The sequence below is a fragment of the Anomaloglossus baeobatrachus genome, chromosome 7 (assembly GCF_048569485.1).
Source record: "Anomaloglossus baeobatrachus isolate aAnoBae1 chromosome 7, aAnoBae1.hap1, whole genome shotgun sequence".
In the NCBI taxonomy this organism is placed as follows: domain Eukaryota; kingdom Metazoa; phylum Chordata; class Amphibia; order Anura; family Aromobatidae; genus Anomaloglossus; species Anomaloglossus baeobatrachus.
This window is the reverse complement of record NC_134359.1, coordinates 251,595,499-251,621,745: the sequence shown is the minus strand read 5'-3', so window position 1 is coordinate 251,621,745 and position 26,247 is coordinate 251,595,499. Positions and strand designations below refer to the sequence as shown.

The 26,247-nt window shown below is 47.0% G+C and overlaps 1 protein-coding gene across 1 annotated transcript in view; it reads left to right on the top strand.

Moving 5' to 3' along the window:
- The first annotated feature begins 223 nt into the window (after positions 1 to 223).
- Positions 224 to 26,247, top strand: part of LMTK2 (lemur tyrosine kinase 2) — a 108,848-nt gene continuing 82,824 nt past the window's right edge. Inside the window, exon 1 of the mRNA XM_075318043.1 lies at positions 224 to 567. Within this exon, the coding sequence (XP_075174158.1) occupies positions 477 to 567 (91 nt within the window). The 5' untranslated portion in view covers positions 224 to 476. The remainder of the gene's footprint in view (positions 568 to 26,247) is intronic.

The following is a 26,247-nucleotide window of genomic DNA, read 5'->3' as shown; positions in this document are numbered from 1 at the left end:
CGGCAGCAAATCTCCCAGTGACGTCACCGCACAGCCTCTTCTCTCGTAATGACGTCACTGCACTCACCTTGACAGACAGGCCCCGCCCCTTGGCTGCCATTGGCCGATATATCCTAGAATCTGCCTTTTTATTGGACACTAGATTTGCCAATCGGAAGAGGTTTTTTTTTTTTTTTTCCCCTGGTTTTTTTTTTTTTTGCTCCCGCCTTTGGCCGCGGCGAAGTCAGGGAACATGGCGGCCGCTGTGTGGTGAAGCTGCCCGGAAACTGCGGCGGTGTCCGAGCTCCGCGGCCTGGTGAACTATGAGAGCTCCGGGGAGCGCGTGCACGACGAGGCCCGAGGGGAGGCTGCGCGGGACGGCCGTGCGCAGTGTCGGTGTGTGAGCGGCAGGGTCACTGCTCGGACCCCCCACTCCCGTGTTCGGGGAGCAGGACGCCGCGTGTGAGCAGCCGGGAGCCCCCCGGGCCTGGAGAGCGATGCTGCGTGCGGCGGGGAGCGGCCTCGGCCTCCTGCTCCTCCTGACTGCGGGCCCAGGACAGGCGGCGCCGCTGCCGGACACAGGTGCAGGTGAGAACCCGGGCCCGTGACGTCACTGCTGTTTTCTATCTCCCTGCTGGGGGCGCCGTGACGTCACTGCTGTGCTGCTGTTTTCTATCTCCCTGCTGGGGGCGCCGTGACGTCACTAATGTGCTGCTATATGTAATATCTTGCTGTTAAGGGCTACTGTGACGTCACTACTGTGCTATTATATTTCCCTGCCACTGGTTCACCTGATCTCTGCACTGCATGGGGGTCTCATGGGTGCTCTCCCCTCTGCAACAGTGGGGGACACCCTGCTATCATTGCACAGATGAGCGGGGCCAGTCATATGTGACCCCCACTGATCTCTCTAATTCCTGACACTCGTTCACCACCTTGCACTGCGCTATCATAGGGTCCGGCTGCCTTCTAATGTGTGGGGGCACAGTCTAACGATACCCCCTCTGCAGCAATATGTTCAGGACAAACCGTCTGTGTATGGAGATTGGGACCCCACTGGTCAACAAGAAAGTGGGCTTCTCCCTGACTGGACACGCTTCTATATCTGATAATACGAGTGTCCAATATGGCAGCACCCTTGCTGTTTGTTTGCAAAATGGGAAAAGGCCAAAAAATAACATTTTGTGGGTTATTGATCCTTTGAGGAGGTTGCTGGGGGTCCTATAGCTGGTACCCTGCCAGTCAGTGGCTACAGGTGTAAGCATGGCATGTACCTGCACCGTGTGGGCCTACTCTTTTATCTTTTGAATAGGAGGCGTTCTGCGGGACCCGACACATTAGAGCAGCGCGGTGCAGCTCTATGCCACATTTACATCCGGCCGGAGCTTGTAGCAGCTGATCGGAGGGGAGTCTGACGCCCACCAGTCTGATATTGATGACCCATCGGAATCAGGATTTATCACCTAAACATAATGGCAAGAGTCTGATCATGAGAACGAGGGTCTGTGTGCCCAGTATGATGGGAACGGCATTAAAGCCTTAATCCCACTTGCGTGTGTATGTGTAATATATATATATATATATAACGTGTGTGTGTGTGTGTGTATATATATATGAACCGTATATGTATGTGTGTGTGTGTGTGTGTATAAGGTCACGTGCGGCCGCATATTACCTTAGCTTGCCACAATTCCATTGCACTATATTGCGCTGTACCGCATTTGTGCTGGATCCGGCATTGCGGCAGAATAACGCTGATGTGCGCGCAGCCTTAGACCCAGAGACTTGCAATGGAGCGTCAGTGCCCATGATTAACTGTCTTCTCCCTATATAGATAAATGGATGGCTATTGATCATTATTTCTTTCCAGACTTGTTCGGAGTGTGTGCTATCTGATAAGGCTGCTTTCACACCAGGGCTGTGGAGTCGGAGTCGGAGTCGTGGAGTCGGAGTCGGAGTCGGAGCTCATTTTGGTGGAGTCGGAGTCGGTATAAAATGCACCGACTCCGACTCCTAAAATATATAATAAATTGGGGACAGGAGTGCAATGCAGAATGTGCTGAATATTTTACTAAATAACAACATTTAGTATAATGCTTATATTTAAGTGAAACATTTATTGTAGTACAATGTGAACATCAGACATTTAATTGTTTTTATGATACAATAATCAAGATATTTGGATAGAACATAAAATATTTATTGGAATACAACTTTAGAACACAAAAAACTAATAAATTGTAAATATGTAATATATATATATATATATATATATATATACACACAGTGTATATACACACACAAGATATATATGTAATCTACTGTATATTACATAGTGTATTACATATTTACAATTTATTACAGTTTTTTGTGTTCTAAAGTTGTATTCCAATAAATATATTTTATGTTCTATCCAAATATCTTGATTATTGTATCATAAAAATTATTAAATGTCTGATGTTCACATACACATATTCATGTACTACAATAAATTTTTCACCTAACTATAAGCAATATATGTAGGAGTCTGAGTCTGAGTCTGAGTCTGAGTCTGAGTCTGAGTCTGAGTCTGAGTCTGAGTCTGAGTCTGAGTCTGAGTCTGAGTCTGAGTCTGAGTCTGAGTCTGAGTCTGAGTCTGAGTCTGAGTCTGAGTCTGAGTCTGAGTCTGAGTCTGAGTCTGAGTCTGAGTCTGAGTCTGAGTCTGAGTCTGAGTCTGAGTCTGAGTCTGAGTCTGAGTCTGAGTCTGAGTCTGAGTCTGAGTCTGAGTCTGAGTCTGAGTCTGAGTCTTTGAGGAGTCGGAGTCGAAGGTTTGGCTTACCGACTCCACAGCCCTGTTTCACACATCAGTTTTTTGCCATCAGGCACGATCCGTCAAAAACCTGAAAAAGCGGATCCGACGTCTGTTGCCGCCGGATCTGTTTTTTCCTTGTATTAGTGCCGGATGGCCTTGCGTTCCATCTGGCTTTTGCTTGTCCAGCGGCCGGATGGAACGCTGAGGGGAACTTTTTTTGTCTCCGGCGAAAAACCGCATTGCGCCGGATCTGGCGTGTTTTATAATGGAAGACTATGGACGATGGATCCGGTATAATGCGGCAAAAAACGGGTAAGGCTAATTTCACACATCCGGTTTGAGCACTGCGGCTCAATCCGGCTGTGAAACCTATGCAACGGATGCGGCGAAAACACCGCATGCTTTGCATAAGTTTTTACATGCGGCCCGTCCGTTTTTTTCCGGTTGCGGCATGCTACTGAGCATGCGCAGTGGAAGAAACCGCATGTGGCGGCCGGATGCGGTTTGACGCATCGCGCCGCATCCGACGTCCATAGGCATGCATTGAAAAATGCGCCTCAGCGGCTGGATGCGGCGCGATGCGTTTTTTTTTTGCCAGAGCAAAAAACGTACGGAACGCAAGCCCATGCGGCACCAATGCAAGTCAATGCTGAAAAAAACGAAACCGGCGGCAAAAAAAAACTGTTTTGTTTTTTCAGCAGAGCGCCGGATTGTGCCGCACTGCTACAGCCGTATGTGTGAAAGTAGCCTATGGCTGCCGGATTCGTTCTTTTGCTATTGAGCATGCTCAGTATCACAACGGATCTGTAAAAAAAATTGATCCTTTTTTGTTTTTTTTTTTTTTTTGCTGGATCCATCGCATCATTTTTTTTTTTTTTTTTTTTTTTTGCTGGATCGTGCCTGATGGCAAAAAACTGATGTGTGAAAGCAGCCTAAGAGAAGCCGGGCGGTCCGGTGCGGTCTCCCCTGTACTCTATGCAGTGATTTGCTTCACTTTCTGACAGTTCCTTATATTCAATAATATCTTCCATTTTTTTGCTTTACTTTCTGACAGTTCTTTATATTCAATAATACCCACTTGTGTTTGGAGATAGTGCAGGTCTAGCTTATTCCTGGGCTTTGATCACACGCGGCAGTTTTTTTTCTGTGCATTGAAGAATATTGCGTATGGAACAGGTGCAAATCCACAACCTGTAGCCGACATTGACTCCCCGATGGACTGTTTCCGCAGACTTTTCTGTGCAGTGTGTATGAGTTTTACTAAAACGGTCACCCGCTTGGCTGCTATAATAATAATCTATAGATTTTCTGAAAGTCTGTGGCTAATATGCTGTGTGACCGTGGAGCTGTCAACAAGTCATTTATCAAAGGAAGCTTGAAATTTGTGTAAGGAATGCTGAAATACCAAATTCTGCAGGGGGCAAGCTTTATAGAAAGTGGATACATTTACCCCACATTTATCTGGTGTTTTAGACACTTAGCACATTTTGCAACATTTTTAAAAGTGGCCATTAGTAAGGATAATTGTAGAGCGCAATGTTCATTGTTTGCTGCTGAATCCTGTTGGAATAAGAAACAAAAGTAGCAAACAGGAGCATTAAGAAGTGCCGGATGGATGTGGTATGGTTCCTTCTGCTTTGACTTGAATAGTCGTCTGAAATTTAGGCCAAACTTGGAAATTTCTGCTATTTTTAAAGGTAAAGAATCTATGAAAAGAACTTTGAATATCATGGTAGTGCACGCGCAAACTGCATGTGTGTTTTTGTTGTGTTTTTTTTTGTAGTTTTCTTCAAAATGTAGTCAACACCCGTCTCTTTGAACATTTTCACAACCCGATCGCTGGCGTTAAAGTGAACCTGTAAGGTGCAATATACACCCATAATCACGAGCAGTTCTGGGTGCATATTACTAATCCCTGCCTAACCGTCCCTGTATACACTAGCATAGATAAACAGATCTGTAGAAAAATTATTTCATAAGATCCTTTATGATATGCTAATGAGCGAGGGGACTAGTCGCAAGGACATTAGTTCCTGCGCTCATTCCGCCCTCTTAGCGTGTTAGTACACTCACAGGGGCGTGCTAACATGCTATTCAATGCCCAGAGTAATCAGCGGTGATGCGCGTACCGGTGTTCGTTATCACCGCATTAGATGCCAAGCAGTGCACATGATCAGAGTGCCCTGCACTTCGGGCTTCATAGTGCGCATGACCAGGTGTACGTAGTTCATGCGCACTAACCCTAAAGCCGGCGTCTAAACTGTGTACAACGGACACAGGTACGCGTGCCATCGCTGATGACGCTGGGCAGTGGGCATTGAATAGTGTGTTAGCATGCCCCTGTAGGCGTGCTAACATGCTAAGAGGTCAGAATGAGCGCAGGAACGAACACCCTTGCGACTAGTCCCCTCGCTCATTAGAATATCATAAAGGATCTTTAGAAATACTTTTTCTAAAGATCCCTTTATATGCTACTAAATACAGGGACGGTTAGGCAGGGATTAGCAGTATGCACCCAGAACTGCTTGTGGGGCTCAGTGCATATTGCACCTGACAGGTTCCCTTTAACTGCAGATCATATATTGATGCTAATCAGCTGATAGCTCGTGTTATTTACACTTGCCTTAGGGTACCTTCACACTTAGCGATGCAGCAGCGATCCGACCAGCGATCTGACCTGGTCAGGATCGCTGCTGCATCGCTACATGGTCGCTGGTGAGCTGTCAAACAGGCAGATCTCACCAGCGACCAGTGAACAGCCCCCAGCCAGCAGCGACGTGCAAGCGACGCTGCGCTTGCACGGAGCCGCCATCTGGAAGCTTCGGAGACTGGTAACTAAGGTAAACATCGGGTATGGTTACCCGATGTTTACATTAGTTACCAGCGCACACCGCTTAGCTGTGTGTGCAGGGAGCCGCGCACACTGAGCACTGGCTCCTTGCTCTCCTAGCTGCTGTACACATCGGGTTAATTAACCCGATGTGTACAGCAGCTACATGTGCAGAGAGCCGGAGCCGGCAGCACAGGCAGCGTGAGAGCTGCAGAGGCTGGTAACTAAGGTAAATATCGGGTAACCACCTTGGTTACCCGATGTTTATCTTGGATACAGCTTACCGCAGCTGCCAGACGCCGGCTCCTGCTCCCCTGCTTGCTTCATTTGTCGCTCTCTCGCTGTCACACACAGCGATCTGTGTGTCACAGCGGGAGAGCGCCTTTGAAGAAAACGAACCAGGGCTGTGTGTAACGAGCAGCGATCTCACAGCAGGGGCCAGATCGCTGCTCATTGTCACACACAGCGAGATCGCTAATGAGGTCACTGCTGCGTCACAAAAAGCGTGACTCAGCAGCGATCTCGGCAGCGAGCTCGCTGTGTGTGAAGCACCCCTTAGGGGGGCAGAAAATTGGGCTATGGGTATACTTGGGAAGTCTCGTTCTAGATTATAGGCCAGTGTAAATGGTAAAATTTGTTTGTTTTTGTTTTTTTTTGTTTTGTTTTTTTTTATTTATAATGCTTAAAGGGAACCTGTCAGGTCCAATATGCACCCAGGACCACGAGCAGTTCTGGGTGCATATTACTAATCCCTGCCTAACTGTCCCTGTATACACTAGCATAGATAGAGATCTCTAGAAAAAGTATATCTAAAGATCTTTTATCATATACTTATGAGCGCCGGGACTAGTCACAAAGGCGTTACTTCCCTTGCTGGTCGCCCCTGTGGGTGTGCTATCATGCTAATGAATGCGCAGCATCAGAGGATGATCTCACTCACCTTTTCGCCACCATCGCTGCCCAACACAAGATTTCGGCTCAGTGCACATGACTCCGGAGTTTCGGTCATGTGCACTACTTCAGTTTGAAGCCAGGACGCGTACACCCGGCTTCATAGAAGTTTGGGTCATGCGCACTGAGCCAAAATCCAGCGTCAGACGCTATGGCAGCGGAGTGGTGAGTGAGATCATCCTCGGACACTGTGCATTCATTAGCATGTTAGCACATCCACAGGGGTGTACTAAATGCTAATGGGGGCGACTGAACGGGGAAGCAACGCCCAGGGGACTAGTGCCCTTGCTCATTAACATACGGTAAAAGATCATTAGAAACATTTGTTCTAAAGATCTCTTTATCTATGCTAGTGTATACAGCGTCAGTTAGGCAGGGATTAGCAATATACACCCAGAACTGCTCGTGGTCCTGAGTGCATATTGGACCTGACAGGTTCCCTTTAGAAATCAGTTTTTGACCGTGAACATGATGCTGTATGTGCACCGTATTAACTATTTTTCTGTGTGACAGAATTGTCCCCTACCAGCTATTAGATGACCACCTGTGATCGGGGGTATTAAATGGTTGGTGTAAGGCTAGTTTCACACTTGCGGTGTATTCCTTCAGTTGCAATCCGCTGTTTTGGAAAACAGCAGAATGCGTTAACACGTAACCAGGGTACACATTGGGTTACTAAGCAATGCGCTTTGCCTAGTTACCTGATATTTACCCCGGCTACGTGTGCAAGGAGCCAGCGCTAAGTGGTGCATGCTGGTAACCAAGGTAAATATCGGGTAACCGAGCACAGTACTTTGCTTAGTTACCCAATATTTACCCTGGCTACGTGTGCAGGGAGCCCGACACTTCCCCGCACAGCCACACACACACACACACACACACACACACACACACACACACACACACACGTCCCCCAGCCATGCATCCCTGCGGCACTGACGTCCTCAGCACCATGGCCCCGCTTGGCTCCACCCACTCCGCACTCTGCCCCCGCACACATTCTCAGCGGCCGAGTGATCAGCTGATCGCCCGGCAACCGGCTGCTTTGAGCGACCGGCTGATCGCCCGGCGACCGGCTGCTGTGAGCGACCGGCTGATCATTCACAATAGTCTGCCGCCGGTAAAACTGTAAAAGAAGGATAAAAAAAGATTGCGTTGTTTTGTACGATCCGTTGCATCCGTCACACAACGCAATGCAATGGATGCCATTCAACGCAAGTGTGAAACTAGCGTAAACCCCACATTACAAATAAGCCCACCTGACAAACTAACATTTTGCACCCTCATTGGCTGATTGGCAGCCTGTTTTGCAACAATTGTGAAATTAGCATTTTGTACGTTTTGTTTCCTGTTATCAGCCAGTGTAGTGCAGCATTATAAGAGTGTGTCCTTGTACAATTGTTCCATTGTCTGCCGTTATCTAGAGGAATACAATGGAGTCGGTTATCTGCTGCGCTCGGCCCTGGAGGGCTGCTGTATTCTTGGCTCCGCAGCACAGAAATCAACCTGTGGGAATCCAGGCCACGTGTGGTCTCCGGAGCTGAGAAGGAATCTTCAGGATTTTGCTTTGGTTTGCAGATTTGCATGACCGGCGTCTGTACAGTGCCGTGTAATGAGCCAAGCGCGGGGCTCGTGGAGAGTTGGTATCACAAGGGTGAATCTACTGCATGTTTTACATTTGCAGATGTGATTGGGTGGATCTTGGCATTGCAGCTATAATATTAATGTTAAAATGTGGTTTTATTATGGTCATGAAGGCTTTTTTTTTTGTCAAATACTGCAGCATTCTGCTTGCATAAAATGCAAATGGAGCGCTCCCCACCTGCTGCCCCCGGTGTTGTCCTCTCTGCTGCTCCCCACCTGCTGCTGCTCCCGGTGTTGTCCTCTCTGCTGCTCCCCACCTGCTGCTGCTCCCGGTGTTGTCCTCTCTGCTGCTCCCCACCTGCTGCTGCTCCCGGTGTTGTCCTCTCTGCTGCTCCCCACCTGCTGCTGCTCCCGGTGTTGTCCTCTCTGCTGCTCCCCACCTGCTGCTGCTCCCGGTGTTGTCCTCTCTGCTGCTCCCCACCTACTGCCGCCCCCGGTGTTGTCCTCTCTGCTGCTCCCCACCTGCTGCTGCTCCCGGTGTTGTCCTCTCTGCTGCTCCCCACCTACTGCCGCCCGGTGTTGTCCTCTCTGCTGCTCCCCACCTGCTGCCGCCCGGTGTTGTCCTCTCTGCTGCTCCCCACCTGTGTTTATTGGTAAGGCTGTGGAGTTAACATCTACAGCCCTTGACTCGCTACCATGAGACCACTGCAGCCAGTGATTCGCAGCAGTGGTCACCTACTGTAGATCAGACGTTACCACTGTAGCGGTGTCAACAAAGATTGCCGGAGAAGCTAGCCCTAGAGCTTGCTTTTATTTTACAACATAACGCTGTGTGCATACGGCCGTACTAAATTGTGTACATGACTGGCTCCATGTGGTCTGTAAACTGGACAAGACTATTCATTTGGAAAAATGCAACATGTGAACAAGCCTTAAAGGGAACCTGTCACCATATTTGGTGACTATAAACTGCGGTCACCACCAGCGGGCTCTTATATACAGCATTCTAACATGCTGTATATAAGAGCCCAGGCCGCTGCGTAGAACATAAACACTTTATAATACTCACCTAAACTGGTAGCTGTGGTGCATGTGGCTCAAATGGGCGTCTTCATCTTCCGTTGACGGCGCCTTCTCTTTCAGCTATCTTCGTCCTCCTTCTGAAGCCGCGGTGCATGACGCATCTACATCATACACACTCGCCGTATCCCGCACATGCGCACTACAATATTTTGATATGCCCTGCTCAGGACCTGAATGCCGGCGAGTGTGTATGACGTCGGACGCGTCATGCACCCCGGCCTCAGAAGGACGACAGAGGCGGCGACAAAGATGGCCGAAAGAGGCGGCGCTGGCACCGGAGGACGAAGACTCCCATCTGAGCCACATCCACCGCAGCGATCGTTTAGGTGAGTATTATAAAGTGATTATGTTGTACACAGCGGCCTGGGCTCTTATATACAGCATGTTAGAATGCTGTATATAAGAGCCCACTGGTGGTGGCCGCAGCTTATAGGCCGAAAAACTGGAGACAGGTTCCCTTTAAGGTTGTGTGCGCATGTCAAAGATTTGCCACGTTTTTCGTCTCCATTTTCGTGCACAAATTTGTCACAAAATGCTGAAGGATTCCCTAGTGTCAGCAAAGTGAGATTCCTGAAGTCTCATGCACAGGTTTTTTTCTTTGCAGATTTGAAGGTTCATATCCGCAGTATGTCAATTCATTCTTTCAGCATTGTTGCAGCTGATCACAAGTCTCCAGCACTTCCGGTCATACGTACTATGAAGCCAGGTGTATGCGTCCCGGCTTCAGAGAGGTCTAGTGCGCATGATCGGAAGTGTTGGGACTTGTGATCATGCGCACTGAGCCTAAATCCAGTGTGCATGATCAGGTGCCTGTGGGTGTACTAACATGCTAAGAGGGTGGACTAGTCAGGGGAACAAATGCACTTGTGACTAGTCCCCGCGCTCATTAGCATATCATAAAAGATCTTTAGAAATACTTTCATATAAAATCTCTTTATCTATGCTAGTGTATACAGGGACAGTTCGGCAGGGATTAGCAATATACACCCAGAACTGATCATGGTTCTGGGTCCATATTGGACCTGACAGGTTTCCTTTTAGGCTGCTTTCACACATCCGTTTGTCGCCGTGCGGCACAATCCGGCAAAAACCATAAAGAACGGATCCGGCGTGTGTTGCCGCCGAATCCGTTCTTTCCCCCATAGACTTGTATTAGCGCCGGATTGTGCCGCATGGTCTTGCGTAGCATCCGGCATAAATAGCTGATCCGGCTGCCGGATGGAACGCTGCCTGCAGCGTTTTGTCTCCGTCAAAAAAAGTATGGCGCCGGATTCGGTGCTGTGCGGCGTGAGTTACAATGAAAGCCTATGGGCGCCGGATCAGTCATCATCCGGCATATGACGGAATCCAACTATGGATCCATTTTTTTGAACTGCACATGCTCAGCAGCACAACAGATCCGTAAAAAAAAAACAACTGAAGGAACGCATGGAAAAAACTGATGCAACGGATCCATTTTTTTTCGCCGGATCCGCTGCATTAGTTTTTGGTTTTTTTTTTGCCGGTTGGCAAAAAACTGATGTGTGAAAGCAGCCTTAAAGGGGTTTGGTTACAGCCGCCGTCCTCCATACACAGAGCGGTGGCTAAACCTGCACCAGCACCGCCCCTGTGACTGAAGCTCAAACGCTGCCAGGAGGGATAGCGTTCTTTTCCTGCAGCAGCGGGGTTAAATGTGCATGCGCCGGGCCGGTTCCAAATGCTAATGTGGGATGTAGTTTGGATCAAGACAAGAACCCAATAATGGCCAAATAATACAGATACACAATGAAAAGTTCATCTGTGACTATCAGCCACTCACATTCGTGTCAGAGGCTCGGAGAACTGGAAGAAATGGTCCACGTTGCCCCTATTGGTCATCCAGAATATCTAGTGTTTGGCCGGTTTTAGTATTTCGGATTAATGAACCTCAGAGCTGAGCTCTTACCGCTTCATGTGGACACTAATAGCCTCAAAGGGTTTTCTGTGGGATTGCAGAGCATTTTCCGTGAAGCCGTGCCTGTTACGTTACAAGCCTTGACATTCTTGTCATTCCTTATCACGATGTTGTGCTTGTTTGAGTTGTACATGTAAGACATTCTTAGGCTTTTGTCTCCTTGAACTAGTAGTATTTTATGTAATATATATATGAAAAAAAAAAAATCACAGTAGAGACCAAAAGTTTGGACACACCTCCTCATTCAAAGAGTTTTCATTTTCCTAACTCTAAAAATTGTAGATTCACATTGAAGGCATCAAAACTATGAATTAAAACATGTGGAATGAAATACTTACAAAAAAGTGTGAAACAACTGAAAATGTCTTATATTCTAGGTTCTTCAAAGTAGCCACTTTTTGCTTTGATTACTGCTTTGCACACTCTTGGCATTCTCTTGATGAGCTTCAAGAGGTAGTTACCAGAAATGGTCTTCCAACAGTCTTGAAGGAGTTCCCAGAGATGCTTCCACTTGTTGGCCCTTTTGCCTTCCCTCTGCGGTCCAGCTCACCCCAAACCATCTCGATTGGGTTCAGGTCTGGTGACTGTGGAGGCCAGGTCATCTGGCGTAGCATCCCATCACTCTCCTTCTTAGTCAAATCGCCCTTACACAGCCTGGAGGTGTGTTTGGGGTCAGTGTCCTGTTGAAAAATAAATGATGGTCCAGCTAAACGCAAACCGGATGGAATAGCACGCCGCTGCAAGATGCTGTGATAGGCATGCTGGTTCTGTATGCCTTCAATTTTGAGAAAATCCCCAACAGTGTCACCAGCAAAGCACCATCACACCTCCTCTTCCATGCTTCACGGTGGGAACCAGCCATTTAGAGTCCATCCGTTCACCTTTTTTACAAAGACACGGTGGTTGGATCCAAAGATCTCAAATTTGGATTCCTCAGACCAAAGCACAGATTTCCACTGGTCTAATGTCCATTCCTTGTGTTCTTCAGCCCAAACAAGTCTCTTCTGCTTGTTGCCTGTCCTTAGCAGTGGTTTCCTAGCAGCTATTTTACCATGAAGGCCTGCTGCACAAAGTCTCCTCTTAATAGTTGTTCTAGAGATGAGAAGGTGTCCAAACTTTTGGTCTGTACTGTATATATCCAACACTAAGAAGAAAAAGCCTTGAAATTCTGAAAACTACAGGATGGAAAGACGTGCAAATGATAAATTGGGATCAAATTTTCCTAAACATCACAATTTATCTTGTGGTATCAGCGCCACGTGCAGAAATCCCCGCACTTGGTTGTCTGGTATCAATGAATTTATTAATGGTCATTCTGTATTTGGGCAAATCATCAAGATCTGCTGTTGGCAGCTCCCTTTTGCCATTACCAAGGGTGTTCCAGATGTGGTTGATGGGAGACACTGCAGGCAATGGGAGCACATTTAGGCCATGCAGGCTGCTCATAGTGGCACGAGCACCATACGTCCTGCTCGTTGTGTTGAGAAACAGCTCCTGGGACACCATGGAGAAATAGGAGCTGCCAGCAGCGGATTTTGATTTTTCGTCGGTGTACTCGCTTATCATAAGTGACTTTTGTCTTCCTCCCCATGGTATGTGCCGACCATGAAGAGGCAATGTTGGAAACTGCAAACTGTACATAGCAAGGGCACACTAATGTGTGTAGTGATCCTGTAGTTAATTGTTTAGTTCATGTTAGAAGTTCTGGTGCTGTGACCGCACTGTGCATTGTGGCGGGACTGTGGGTGGAGTCTTTGGCTCAGCCGTGGACCCTCTGAGTTTGTTTGCGCCACCTAATTGTAAAGTTTTTTTAAAATTTGCGCTAGCGCCACACCTGCCACAGATGGTAGTTGCACACATGCATCTTCTGGCAATCTTCAGCAAAATGGTGGTGGCGCATGCGCACAGGTTCTGATCTCGGCTTGCCATGATGGCCATACCTTTTAACGGGCTAAATCGTGATGACAGCTTCTCTTTAAGGGTGTGTTCACACGTTGTGCTTAAAGGGAACCTGTCAGGTCAAAAAAAGCGTTCTGACCTACAAGCAGGAGCCTGTGTGAGCTATTAACCCCTTCCTACCCATCCCTGTTATTTTATTACCTTCATATTACACAATATTACAATGTTTTATTACTTTCATATGTCCTATGTAAATAGCACAGGTCTCTAGCCCCATGGGTGTCACATCGTCCTGTGGGCGTCTACATGCTTTCTGTGGTATCATGCCCCTGTGGGCTTGATACCATGGATTTACTTGAGACGTCACTTCTGCTCCTTCAGACTCTCGCGCATGCGCGCTTACCATTCTCGCCGCCTTCTCATCCTGGCACTTGTTTCTCTGCTTCTGACGCGCACTGCGCATGACCAGAACCGCTGGCGTCTTTTGAGCATGTGCAGTGCACGCCAGAAGCCGATACCAGGATGAGGCGGCGGCGAGAATGGTAAGCGCGCACGCGCGAGATTCTGAAGTAGCGACGGTCACGTCGCTGATTTAAATCCATGGTATCACGTCCACAGGGGCATGATACCATGGAAAGCATGTAGATGCCCACAAGGCAATGAGACGCCCATAGGGCTAGAGACCCTGCCATTTACATAGGGAATATGTAAGTAATAAAACATTATTTTATTACTTTCATATTACACAATATAACACAGGGATGGGTAGGAAGGGGTTAATAGCTCACACAGGCACCTACTTGTAGGTCAGAATGCTTTTTTTGACCTGACAGGTTCCCTTTAAGGCTGCGTCCCCCACAATCGGGGTTTACAGCGTTTTGGATGTAGCATGTCTTCACTGCACCCAAAATGCTGCGATGTACAGTACAAGCACAGTGGATTGGATTTCTAGCAATCCCGTGCCCACTCTGCTTGTTTTTCCCCGCGAGTTCTCCCCGCAGGGAGAGCAGAAGAGACCGCAACGGCCTGAACCCTGCTCATGGCCATTAGACAGCTGCGATCTCCTGCGGAGAACACTCGAGGACCCGCCGCGTCCAGGACACAGCATGTCCGGATCATGGGCACATTACTGTCCCAGCAAAGTGAATGAGGTCTATGAAATCTCGTCACATGCTGCTTGTTTTTCCTTGCAGATTTGAAGCAGTTTCAGGCCTGCAACATGTCACATTTTCTTAGCATTTGGCTGCACTTTTTCATCCTTCCAGATAAATGGGAAGGGGGGGAGGGACAGAAATTTGCACATTTTACTCAATGAATTTCCTGCCATCACTCCAGTATTTGAAGCTGATTTTTCTGCTACAGATACTGAATGTGTGCACATATACGATCATGGAACCTGTTGCTCTCCTGACAGTTGATGTCTTGGGGGAGAAGTCGAGAATTTGGAACATCGATGGCCAAATCTTTTTCTTTTTAGGATAGAAAAACAGCCGCTTTCTTCATGCTCCCTGTTAAAGAAAGCAATAAATGCTAAGCCCAGCTCACCACTCGTTTATGGGAGAGTCAGGAGAAAGGTTGGCCCGGGGTAAAGCGGTCGGCCCGGGGTAAAGCGGTCGGCCCGGGGTAAAGTGGTCCTTTTATTAGTAGGCCAAGTGTAACCTCGTATGTCCTTACTAATCACAAGAGGCATCGGGAGTGCCGGCAAGTAGGAGGAGGTTTTCACGACTACAGACGTGGCGGCTGGATCATGATCATGTGAATCTTTTTGCTCCACTCTAATCCAGGACACTTGGCTGTTCCTCGTTTCGAGTTGTCCTATTATAGGAGGAACGATGTGCTTTATACACTGGGTGTGAGAATGGGAAGTGGACGAAGTGACTCACCTTTATAGTGCTACGTGTTGTTTGCTGGTTATTGAATCATCATCGAAGTATGTGATATTGTCTGTGGTTAGTCTTTAGCTGAACTCTGGATTGAGAATTGCCCTGACACCACTCAACGCTTTGCATTACTCCATCACCACCTGGTAGGTTCCACGTAGCCGTAATCTCCTCATGCGGTAAAACTTCACTCTTGGCTGTGAATTGCCACATTTTTTGTTCAGAAGGCTCCATATTTTTTGTTCAGAAGGCTCCATATTTTTTGTTCAGAAGGCTCAATTTTTTATTTATTTATTTTTTTTTTGCAGATGCTTCTGGTTTGTCTGCCCTTTTGTGTGCCCAAACTAACCTTTCTAGACAGCTCCTTTGGCTAAAGAACTAGGTCGAGACTTTCGTTCTAAAGCTCGCCATGTTCATCCTATGTCAGGGAGGTTTCCTCTTCTGGTCTGTCTTGACATAAAGCTTCAGATAAGGGGGATCAAATGGTTTCCATCCGTTTTCCCCCATTGTAAAAAGCTTTTTTTTTTTAGATCCTTCAGCCCTCACCACCTCATGAAGAACCAAGCGGAAGAGAAAGAAAGTTGTATGAGCAATAAATTGAGGGACAAGAAGTTCAACTCTGACCGTTGAACACTAAGCAGCAATGATGCTGGGCCTTGTGTGAGAGAGGCTAAGATTTTTTATTTTTTCTAAGGCATTTGGGCCGTGATATCAACAAGTGGATGAATTTTGGACACCTTTTTGGAAATTGGGGTCTCTGCTGTCCCCCAGAAAAATTTAAAAACTGAAGTTCACTCCTCTGCCTTAGGCCAGTTCCAGGACCAGATCTAAATTAGGTTGCAGGTCATCACAGACCACTATTTTTGGTGGAAAAACATACTCTCATCAGACATCAATCTAAAGGAAATAAAGTACCTAATATTGAAAAAAAAAAAATCCAGATAAAGGCTATAAATTCAGCAGTAAAATGCCTTCATCCCTCTTGTTTCATGGCTGTGGTAAACTTGAGAGACTTATTACTATGCCCCAATTAGCCAGGAACACTAAGGCTATGTGCGCACTTACCGGATTTTCCGCGGATTTGCTGCATGTTTCGCTGCTGAAAATGTTCATAACATCTCTGCAGTGAATCACCAGCAAATCCTATGGAGAAAAAAAATCCTGTGCGCACTAGGCGGATTTTGACAGCTGCATGTTTTGCTGCGGGAATCCCGCAGCAAAAACAAGTGCATGTCACTTCTTTTCCGCACATCGCTGCGGGATTTCACTCCATTGACTCCAATATTAATCATGAAATCCCGCAGGGAATAACGCAGGCAGCAAATTCTGTGCGGTTCACTGCGTTTTGCTGTGTTATTCCCTGCGGTATTTCGCGGTTTACCTCCGGTAATATACATCGCTTGTCTGCGGTTTTGCAGGGAAGTGATGTCATTACAGGAAGAGGAAGTGGAGCAGAGAGTAAACACACACAGATCACACACACACACACACATCAGACACACACAGACATCACAGACACATAGAACACACATAGAAGGCAAACGGAAATATAGAAAACAAAGAACATGGGCTCCGCTGTATATTTACCTTCCAGCCGAGGTAAGCACACAGCGGCGGCCCGGTATTCTCAGGCTGGGGAGGGAGAGGGCCAGGGTTAATGTCCCCCGCCTCACTCCCCTCCCGCAGCCGAGAATATCAGCCGCAGCTGCCCCAGGACTGTCGCATCCATTATGCGGCAGCACCGGCGTGTCCCCGACTCTTCTTGCTGCCGTGTAGCAGTGGCAGCAAGGTAATACAAGGGGTTAATGGTGGTGGATCACCGCCATTAACTCCAGGCTTGATCATGGCAGCGTCTATGTGACAGCTGACATGATCAACCCGTAAGTAAAGTGAAAAAACACAGACACCGAAAAATCCTTTATTTTAAATAAAACAAACAAGCCTCGTTCACCATTTTATTAACCCCTCCCGCACCAAAGCTCCGGCGTAATCCACAGGTCCTGCGCTGCTTCCATCCAGCCGCGACTGTCAGACACAGCGCTGAATGAATGCAGCAGACAGCAGAGGTAATTACCAGTCATTTCCCACGGCCGGTAATGTGAACTCACTGCCGACCGTGGAAAATGCAGCGATCTGTCTGTCTATCTATCTATCCCCTCTATCTATTCTTCTGTCTATCTACTATCTCAGAATTAAATGACTTTTTTTTTTCTTTCAATGTGCTTTATTGCATTGAATGCAATAAAGCACATCCCAACCCGCACGCGGCAAAACCGCGAACAATACCGCGGCAAACCGCATGCGGTTTTCGGGTGCGGTTTGCCGTGGTTTTTTACCGCGGGTGCGGTTATCTTGGAGAGCATGCGGAATTTTCTCAAGAAAATTCCATTTCCCAGTGCGCACATAGCCTAAAGGTTTCTCAGGGTGGAAGTGAGACTTGGTGGAGCCTTTCATCGCCTACAGTATCTGTGCCCATACCTTCTGGAATTTCTCCACAATACTCAGCAGAAGTCTAAGCACATCCTCTCTATCCGGTACCTGGATAACTTTCTGATGGTCACCAAGTGAACAAAACATTGTTCCTAGGTCATGTCGTGTTACAAATTCTTGGTGGATTGTGAACACAGAGAAATCCAGACTAAATTCCTTGAAGATTCCAAATCTTTATTGGAATTTTCCTAGAATCCTTGCAAGAGCAGTAATTTATTTTAAACAGGGTTTCTTAGTTACTCCTCAGTCTGGAGGTTTCTCTTCGAAAAGCGATAGCATGTTGGGCCGGATCCACACCAGACCGCTTCCAACTGAAGATATTTTCATTCTGTGCAAGAGTCCAGATCGTTTGGACTGGAGAATCCGGGTATCTGAAACGCTGTCCTTGCCTTTCTGGTGGAAGGTTGGGTCAGGAGAATTGTGGTCCCCCACTAGAGATCGGCTTCTCTTACAAGAGGGAGTTGACAGCGGTCTTAAAGGCTCTGAGGGAAGTCCATCCTTGGATTACGGTGTAGGATTTAATTATTTTATCAGACAACGGCTTGACTGAATCTTCTCTAAATCACCAGGGGACATTAATTCCTGATTGCTCATGAAGAAAGCTAGAAAAAAATATTCGGAATTGTAGAAGCCGACATACTGTCCCTCTTGGTCCACCATCTTAAGGCGGAGATCGGGCAAACTTGGAGCAGGTTTTTTTCTGATCCGATGTTGAGGATCAGAATAGGACTAGACTTGGTGGGGCTGTGCGATAAATCGGGAAACACACAGATGTATAAATGACCCCTAAACCGAAGAGAATCCTCTTGTGGGGTGGACACACTGCTCCACAAATAGGATTTTGATTTAGCTTAAGCATTTTCCCTCTGCTTTCATCCCCGGGTGATGGTTATAGACCCCTTCTGGCCCAGAGAAGACTAGTTCACCTAACTGTGTCCTGACAGTATTGTTTCCTTCTGAAAGTCCAAGATTTATTATCTCAGGGTATCGTTTTCCATCCACCATAGGTTCAGGCTCTACACCCGACAGCCTCTGATTTGAAGGGTCGGTCCTGAGAACTAGAAGTTTTTGTTTCATTGGTAGTCTCCTCTCTCCTGAAGAGTAGGACGTTTGTGATTTCTAAAATGTTATACCTAGGAAATCTGTTTCAAAGTTGATTTCTTTGGTGACCATCTGTGTGTTAATCCTTTAACCTCTTCCCTTGAGTTCTTGATGTGGGGGGGGGGGGGATTAAAGAAGGGTGTCTCAAGCAGCAACCCCAAAGTCCAGAATGTAGCTGACCACCCCTAGGTGGTTCAGTTTGTCAGAGCTTCCTATACATCCAGAATCCTTGCAGGACCTTGTGTAGCTCCGTAGGATTGTAACCTAGTCCTGGAGGCTATTAGGCTATGTGCGCGCACTGCGCCTTTTTGACGCTGCGTTTTTGTGCGTTTTTGGCCGCTAAAAACGCACAAAAACACACCTGCGTCGAAAAAACGTGGCAAAAAACGCACGCGTTTTGCCGCGATTTGGTGCGGTGTTTTTGCTGCGTTTTGCTGCGTTTTTGATCACTGCGTCTTTATGCGTTTTTTATCAGTAAACAAAAAAAAGGTCTGTCATTTCCTTCTTCAATGTGTTCTTCATTCTCCACTAGTGTATGCAGAAGAGCAGACAGCTGCAGAACTACAAGGCTCAGCATACTCCATCCAATAGTGTATGCAGGAGAGCAGACAGCAGCTGCAGAACTACAAGGCTCAGCATGCTCCATCCAGGACTATATGCTTGAGGGAGAGTCAGGGGGAGCAGACCTACAAGGCTCAGCATCCTCCTTCCAGGACTGTATGCAGGATTTCTTTGCCCCCCCAAACAAAAAAATGACGTGGGCTTCGCCATATTTTTGTATGCTAGCCGGGTACAGCAGGCAGGTACGGGCTGCCCCCAACCCCCAGCTGCCTATTTGTACCCGGCTGGGAACCAAAAATATAGGGAAGCCTTTTTTTTTTTTTTAAATTATTTCATGAATTTCATGAAATAATTTAAAAAAAAAAAATAACGTGAGCTTCGCCCAATTTTTGAGTCCAGCCGGGTACAACTAGGCAGCTGGGGATTGGAATCCACAGTGCAGGGTGCCTTTCTGGTGCTTTCTGGGCACCCCCGCTGTGAATTGCAGTCCCGCAGCCACCCCAGAAAATGGCGCTTTCATAGAAGCGCCATCTTCTGGCGCTGTATCGAACTCTTCCAGCTGCCCTGATGCCGGGTGGCTCGCTGGGTAATAATGAGGTTAGGGCTAGCTGTATAGCTGGCTCTAAACCCGAAATTCATGGTGTCACGCCAATATTAGACATGGCCACCATGAATTTCTAGTAAAGATAAAAAAAACACAACACACAGAAAAATATTTTTATTAGAAATAAAACACAAAACAATTAGTGACTCCATCTTTATTGAAATAAAGAACCCCCCCCTCCGCAGTAATCCTGGGTCAGGGTCCCGCGCCATCCAATCCGGATCCAATATCATCTGATCGGTTTGCTGGAAGGCAAAACGATCAGATGATGTGTCAGGATCAAGTGCCTGAATCCCATCACGCATCAGCTGATTGTATAAAAGCCGATTATACAATCAGCTGATGCATCGGTGCAAAAAAAAAAAAAAATAATACTCACTTATGTGCTGATTACCGGCAGCTCCTGCAGCGATGGGGCGGGAGTCTGATCCCGTCCGATCGCTGCAGGAGCTGCCGGTAATCAGGGATGAAGTCTCCTGACGCATCCGCTGATACCGGCCGGGCGCCCGCATCACCGCGATACTTACGATCACCTGATGCGTCAGGTGACTGCATCAGGTGAGACATCGCCAGGTCCTGCATCCATCGGAGGTTTCCCGGCCGTCTGCACACAGCCGGAGCGGCGATACCGTGAGAGGAGATGGGAGCGGGCATGGCACCGGGAGGCTGCAGACAGGTGAGTATAACTTTTTTTTTTTTTCTACTAACTTTTGTTTTCGCAGCCGCTTCCACCTCCTGCCTGTACATGGCGCCGCACGGCAGCATACATGCCCAGGACGGGAGGTGGAAGCGGCGGTGACGGTACCGGGAGGATTCACGCTTCTGTATATACTGACAGAAGGAATCCTCTTCCTGTACACGTCACTTTACTACCCACCTCCTGCGTTTATAGCTGCATTTTTGGTCTTCAAAACGCACCAAAACGCAGCTATTTGCGTTTGTCATTGCGTCTTTCAACATCCCATTGAACTCAATGGATGAAAAGCGCAGTGAAAAACGCGGGAATAATTGACATGCTGCGTTTTTGTGGCACCACAAAAACGCAGCTGAAAAAAACAGATGTGTGCGGACAGCAAAAATTAAAACTCAGACTTTGCTGGGGAAGCAAAGTCCTGCAGTTTTGAGGCCAAAAACGCACCCGAAAAACGCCGCGAAAAACGCACTGTGCGCACATAGCCTTACTCTACATCCATTGAGTCAATATCTTCGTCTTGACCCTGTCAGTAGCTTTGATAAAGAGATAAAAAACAATACTCAAAGGCACACACCTAGAGATACAGGACTATATATTTTATTAACGCCATATAACTCTACGGTTTAAAAACCAGAACAACCCCATAAATGCACTACTCACAAAAAGTTAGGAATATTTGGCTTTCAGGTGATATTTTATCATGAAAGTCAGGGATTTCAGCAGAAGCACCAATGGTGATTTCCTCATGTCAATTAATTTATTGAAACAAAAGCCAACACCAGTGGTGGGTATACCACCCAAAATGTCACTGTCTCAGTAACTTGAGCATCAATTACAGCTGACAACAATGTCACCTTTTGGTCACGTGCAGTTATTGTATGCGGAGACATGGCGTCCCACTTTTCTTGAAGGGCGGCCCTCAGAACGTTGAGGTTCTGGGCTGCAGAGTTATAGCCTTTAACCCTCCGTCACATACAATATCGTTTCTAACGAGTTCACATACAATGTGACTCAGGCGCAGGTAGAAAAATACCTATATCTAATGTTTACAATTTCAGTGCTCTAAAAGTGATCAGTGACCTTCATAGGGATGTAATAAAAGAGACTACACATAATCAGGTGCAAAAAAAACCCCATTTACTTAACCTAAAACTAATAACTCTGAAATAAAAACATTTCAAAACTTCCGCCAAATAGTCCCCAGTTTGACTCTGTCAAAAAAATCTACAAAGAAAATGTATGGAAACAAACTTAATTTTAAGGTACCTTAAGTACTATTAAACACATATTCAATCAGAATTAGATCCTGAAGTTTCCCCAGAAAAATTACACTTGCAGAGCATGTGATGAATAAAAACATAAAATACCAACCTTATTGAGTGTGACGTGTTCACATACAATGAGCCTGAGAGATTAGCGCAGTTATATCTGTCCTCCTGAAGCTCTGCAATCCAACTGTGGTATGAGGTTTCACAGACAGGAGACTACCTGGAGGGAGGGGATTTCCTCACAATCTGGTGAGGAAGGAGAAATTAAAGTAAGAGATGTGCCTGTCAGGCCTATTGTATGTGACGGAGGGTTAAACGGTGACTTAGCTGATCCCATAGGTTTTCTTTGGGATACAGGTCTAGAGAAAGTGCCGGCCGCTCCATTTGAGGTCCCCCAGTCTCCAGCAGCCGTTCCCTAATGATGTGATTTCAATGAGCTGGAGCATTGTCACCCATGAGGATATTAGGCCTGTGTTGTTCATGCAGAGGCACAATGACTGGATTAATGGTTGTTCCTTTAGTAGGGGCTGTCACTGTACCATTCACAGTGTGGGCCGGTGTGTACCCTATCCTTTGTAACACCGCCACCACAGGCTCGTCTGGTGACATCAGTGGCTGATGCAGAGCACTCTCCTTGACTTCTCCAACATCGTTGGTGGCCATCACTTCTGCTCAGCACGAGTTGACTTTGATCAGTGAACAGCGCTGAGGCCACTGGTCCCTCGTCCAGCGTAGATGACGCCTGTGCCTGGTGGAGTGGTCAGGTACCCGTGCAGGTTATCTAGCGTGCAGACATGATTCAAACACTTTTGCATGGTCTGACGAGACACTTGGGGGGCCTCTAACATCCTTTAAATGAGGCTGGAGTTGTGTTCATTCATCTGCTTCTAAAGGGCATTAATCACAATGAAGCGGTCATCAGTGTGGGATGTGGCCGAAGGACGTCAACTTCTCGGCCTTGCTTTGGCTCTTCCGGTCTCTGTGTCTCTGCACAACCTGCTGGTGACACTGAGCTCAGTGACCATTTCCGTCTGAGAACATCTTGCTTGAAGCCTCACAATGCCGTGGTGCTGCTGATCAATTGTTAGGTGTGGTTTTGGTCTTGTGATGTCAAAATGTGAACAACAAATAAGGACTGTTTAATAATACCAATTTTAATTGAACCCTGAAATCTATTGGGGGATTCATGGATCAGACACCTTTTGTGAATTTTGCCATTACGTTCCTTGTTGAACAGCAAGTTGTGCAAAAATTAGTAGTTTTTTTTTTTTTTTTTTTTTTTTTTACTTATTCCCAATCCACATTTGTTTGCAGTACAATTGTCCTGCTCTTATCCCCATTTTGCTTTCTTCTTCAGCCCCCTACCGCTTACTATGACCATTTTACAGTACAGAAGTTCAGGTCTCTATTAACTTCTAGGTGATTCGGGGTCCTGTTCAGGTCAAGGTACTGAACAGGACTTTAAACTAAACTAAACTTTGGGCGAACCTGAACATCCCTGGGTCCACTCATGCCTATTCAGGATCTCCTTAGTATTGCACTGGTGATATCTTCATGATCCGTTGATGGTCCTTGAGGACAGGAGCTGAGGAGCGCTGCTTGTCTGCGTTATTTCTGGCTAGTAGGCGTTGGAAAGCAGCCACTAGGGCCTCCTTGTCCAGGTGCGGTAGATCTGCCACATTCTTAGCTTGCTCCTCAGCTGGTCAGAGTCTTCTTCGGGATATGTGTACACTGTACTAGGGTTATTCCTAGTTCCTCAGCCAAGCATTGGCTAAGGCTACATTCACACGACTGTTCCGTTTTTCCAGGCCGCAAAAAAGTCCGTTTTTTTTTTTTTTTCACGGATGCGTCAGTGTGGCATCTGTGTGACATCGTTCCGTATATGGTCCGTGTGTCATCCGTGCGCCTTCCATGTTTTTTTTTTTTTTTTTTTTTTGCGGACCGCAAAAAATGGAAGCAGCAAGAAAGATAAATAGATGAGTAGATATAGAGATGGATATAGAGACCAAGAGATAGAGGAATGAACGAATGGAGGGATAGATGGATAGAATCACAGATGAGAAAGACTTATATAATGCCCACCCCCTGAATATTCTAAGCTGGCACACTTTTGTGACTTTCATGTGGCACTAAAGGGTGCTTAGCCTTGTATTTAGCCAAAAAATAAATAAAAAAAAAAAACCGCCCCCCCCCCCTATCTTTTTTGTAGCCAGCTAGGGTAAAGCAGACGGCTGCAGCCTGCAAACCACAGCTGACAGCTTCACCTTGGCTGGTAATCCAAAACAGAGGGCACCCCACGTTATTTTAAATTAAATAAATAATTTAAAACAAACACCAAAGTTCCCCCCCCAAATTGGATCACCAGCCAAGGTAGATCGGACAGCTGGGGTCTGATATTCTCAGACTAGGGAGGTCCACTGTTATTAGACACTCCGCAGCCTAAAAATAGCAGGCCACAGCCGTCACAGAAGTGGCGCATCCATTAGATGTGCCAATCCTGGCGCTTTGCCCCAAATCATCCCGTGCCCTGGTGCGGTGGCAAACTGGGTAATATATGGGGTTGATGCTAGATGTGTAATGTCACCTGGCATCAAGCCCTGGCGTTAGTGATGTCACGCGTCTATCAGATACCTGACATCACAAACCCAGTCCGTAATATAAAAAAAATAAACGACAAGCACCTTTTTATTTGAAAAAACACTCCCCAACACATTCCCTCTTTCACCAATTTATTAGAAAGAAAAACAAATCCGGGTCTGGTGTAATCCAATAAGGGGTTCCCACGATGATCCATACCATAGTCGCTGTTCCAGTCAATGAAGAACAGAATGTTCCCCATTGGCTAGGAGAGCCGTGCAGTGACCTGACCTAACATCAATAGTTCAGCCCAGGTCACTGCAGGGGATGACGAGTGCTGCTATCAGGAGGTTAGTGAGGTACATTACCTGCGGTGATCGCTGCACTAGTGACGTCAGCGCAATGACCGCCGCCTTCACAAACCAAGTATCGCGGGAGCCTGTGATGTCACCGCTAGTCAGTCTAGGACCGCCCGCGAGAGGTGATGTGACAAGCGGCGGCCATGGAAGACAGTGACAGCGCTGACGTCAGGAGGGCAGGACTTCATCACTGCAGGTAAGGAACTTTACTAACCTCCTGACGGCAGCACTTGTCATCCCCGCGGCTGCGGACACATTGCGGCGCGGGCATATGCGGACACATTGCGGCGCGGGCATATGCGGACACATTGCGGCGCGGGCATATGCGGACACATTGCGGCGCGGGCATATGCGGACACATTGCGGCGCGGGCATATGCGGACACAATATCCTACACAAAAGAAATTGAAAAGATGGTCCTGTCCGTGGGACCGCAAAAAAACAGGAACTGACCAGGACAAACGGAACGGTCATGTGAATGAGCCCTAAATCTGTAGGGCAGCGGTTTGGCGTGCACCATGTACCTTTCTCAAATACTACAGGTTGGACTTTGGAAATTCTAACCTTTTTCCTTTTGGAAGGTTCTTCAAGTGGTAAAAGTCTTCCCACCTCGGAGCTCCTTCTTCCTTGTTCACTCTGTGTCGGGAAAAGATTGTTACTACTAATTAGTAATTTGATTTTCCCAAACAATAACTGTCCTCTCATTTCCACCCTTCTTGGGTATGGAATTTTTTCTTGTGGTGTTTAAATACAATTTAAAAAATAAATTTTAGATCTCTATTTTAAAAAAAAAAGTGATAAAAAAATAAAAAAGGACCCTTTTATTTTCCAACACCAGGTACATTTCATCTGGCTTTGGAGCCTCTCCAGAAGGTGCTGCCTCACTTTTGGTTTTTTTTTTTTTCAATTCTATGGTGTTGATTCGATACGGAGCCAGTATCCTTGGAGGAATTTTGCACCCACTCAGGATGTGGGCAGTTGTTTGTGGGGGGGTTTAATTTGTTTTTTGTTTGTGTTGTGTGTTTTTGTTGTGGTTGTGTGTGTGTTTTTTTGTTTTTGCTATTAGACATCCTATTATATCACTGGGGTTTTTGTCCAACAAATTATCTTATCCCACAGAGATCTATTCAGAGACTGCAAGGAGCTCACTAGAACCGGGCTCCCACTGTTCATAGCATGATGGGGAACCTGTCAGGTCCAATATTCACCCAGGACCACGAGCAGTTCTGGGTGTATATTCCTAATCCCTGCCTAACCGTCCCTGTATACACTAGCATAGATAAAGAGATCTTTAGAAAAAGTTTTCTAAAGATCCTACATTATATGCTAATGAGGCCAGGGGCTAGTCCCAAGGGCGTTACTTCCCTTGCTAGTCGGCTCCATTAGCATGTTAGTACGCCCCTGTGGGTGTACTAACATGCTGATGAATGCGCAGCGTCAGAGGATGATCTCACGCACCTCTCCGCTGCTATCGCTGGATTTTAGCTCGGTGCGCATGACCCCGGAGTTTCGGTCATGCGCGCTACTTCAGTTTGAAGCTACGACGCGTACACCCGGCTTCATAGTGCGTATGACCCAATCTCCAGGATCATGGGCACTGAGCCGAAGTCCAATGTTGCACGCGATGGTGGCGGAGAGGTGAGTGAGATCATCCTCTGACGCT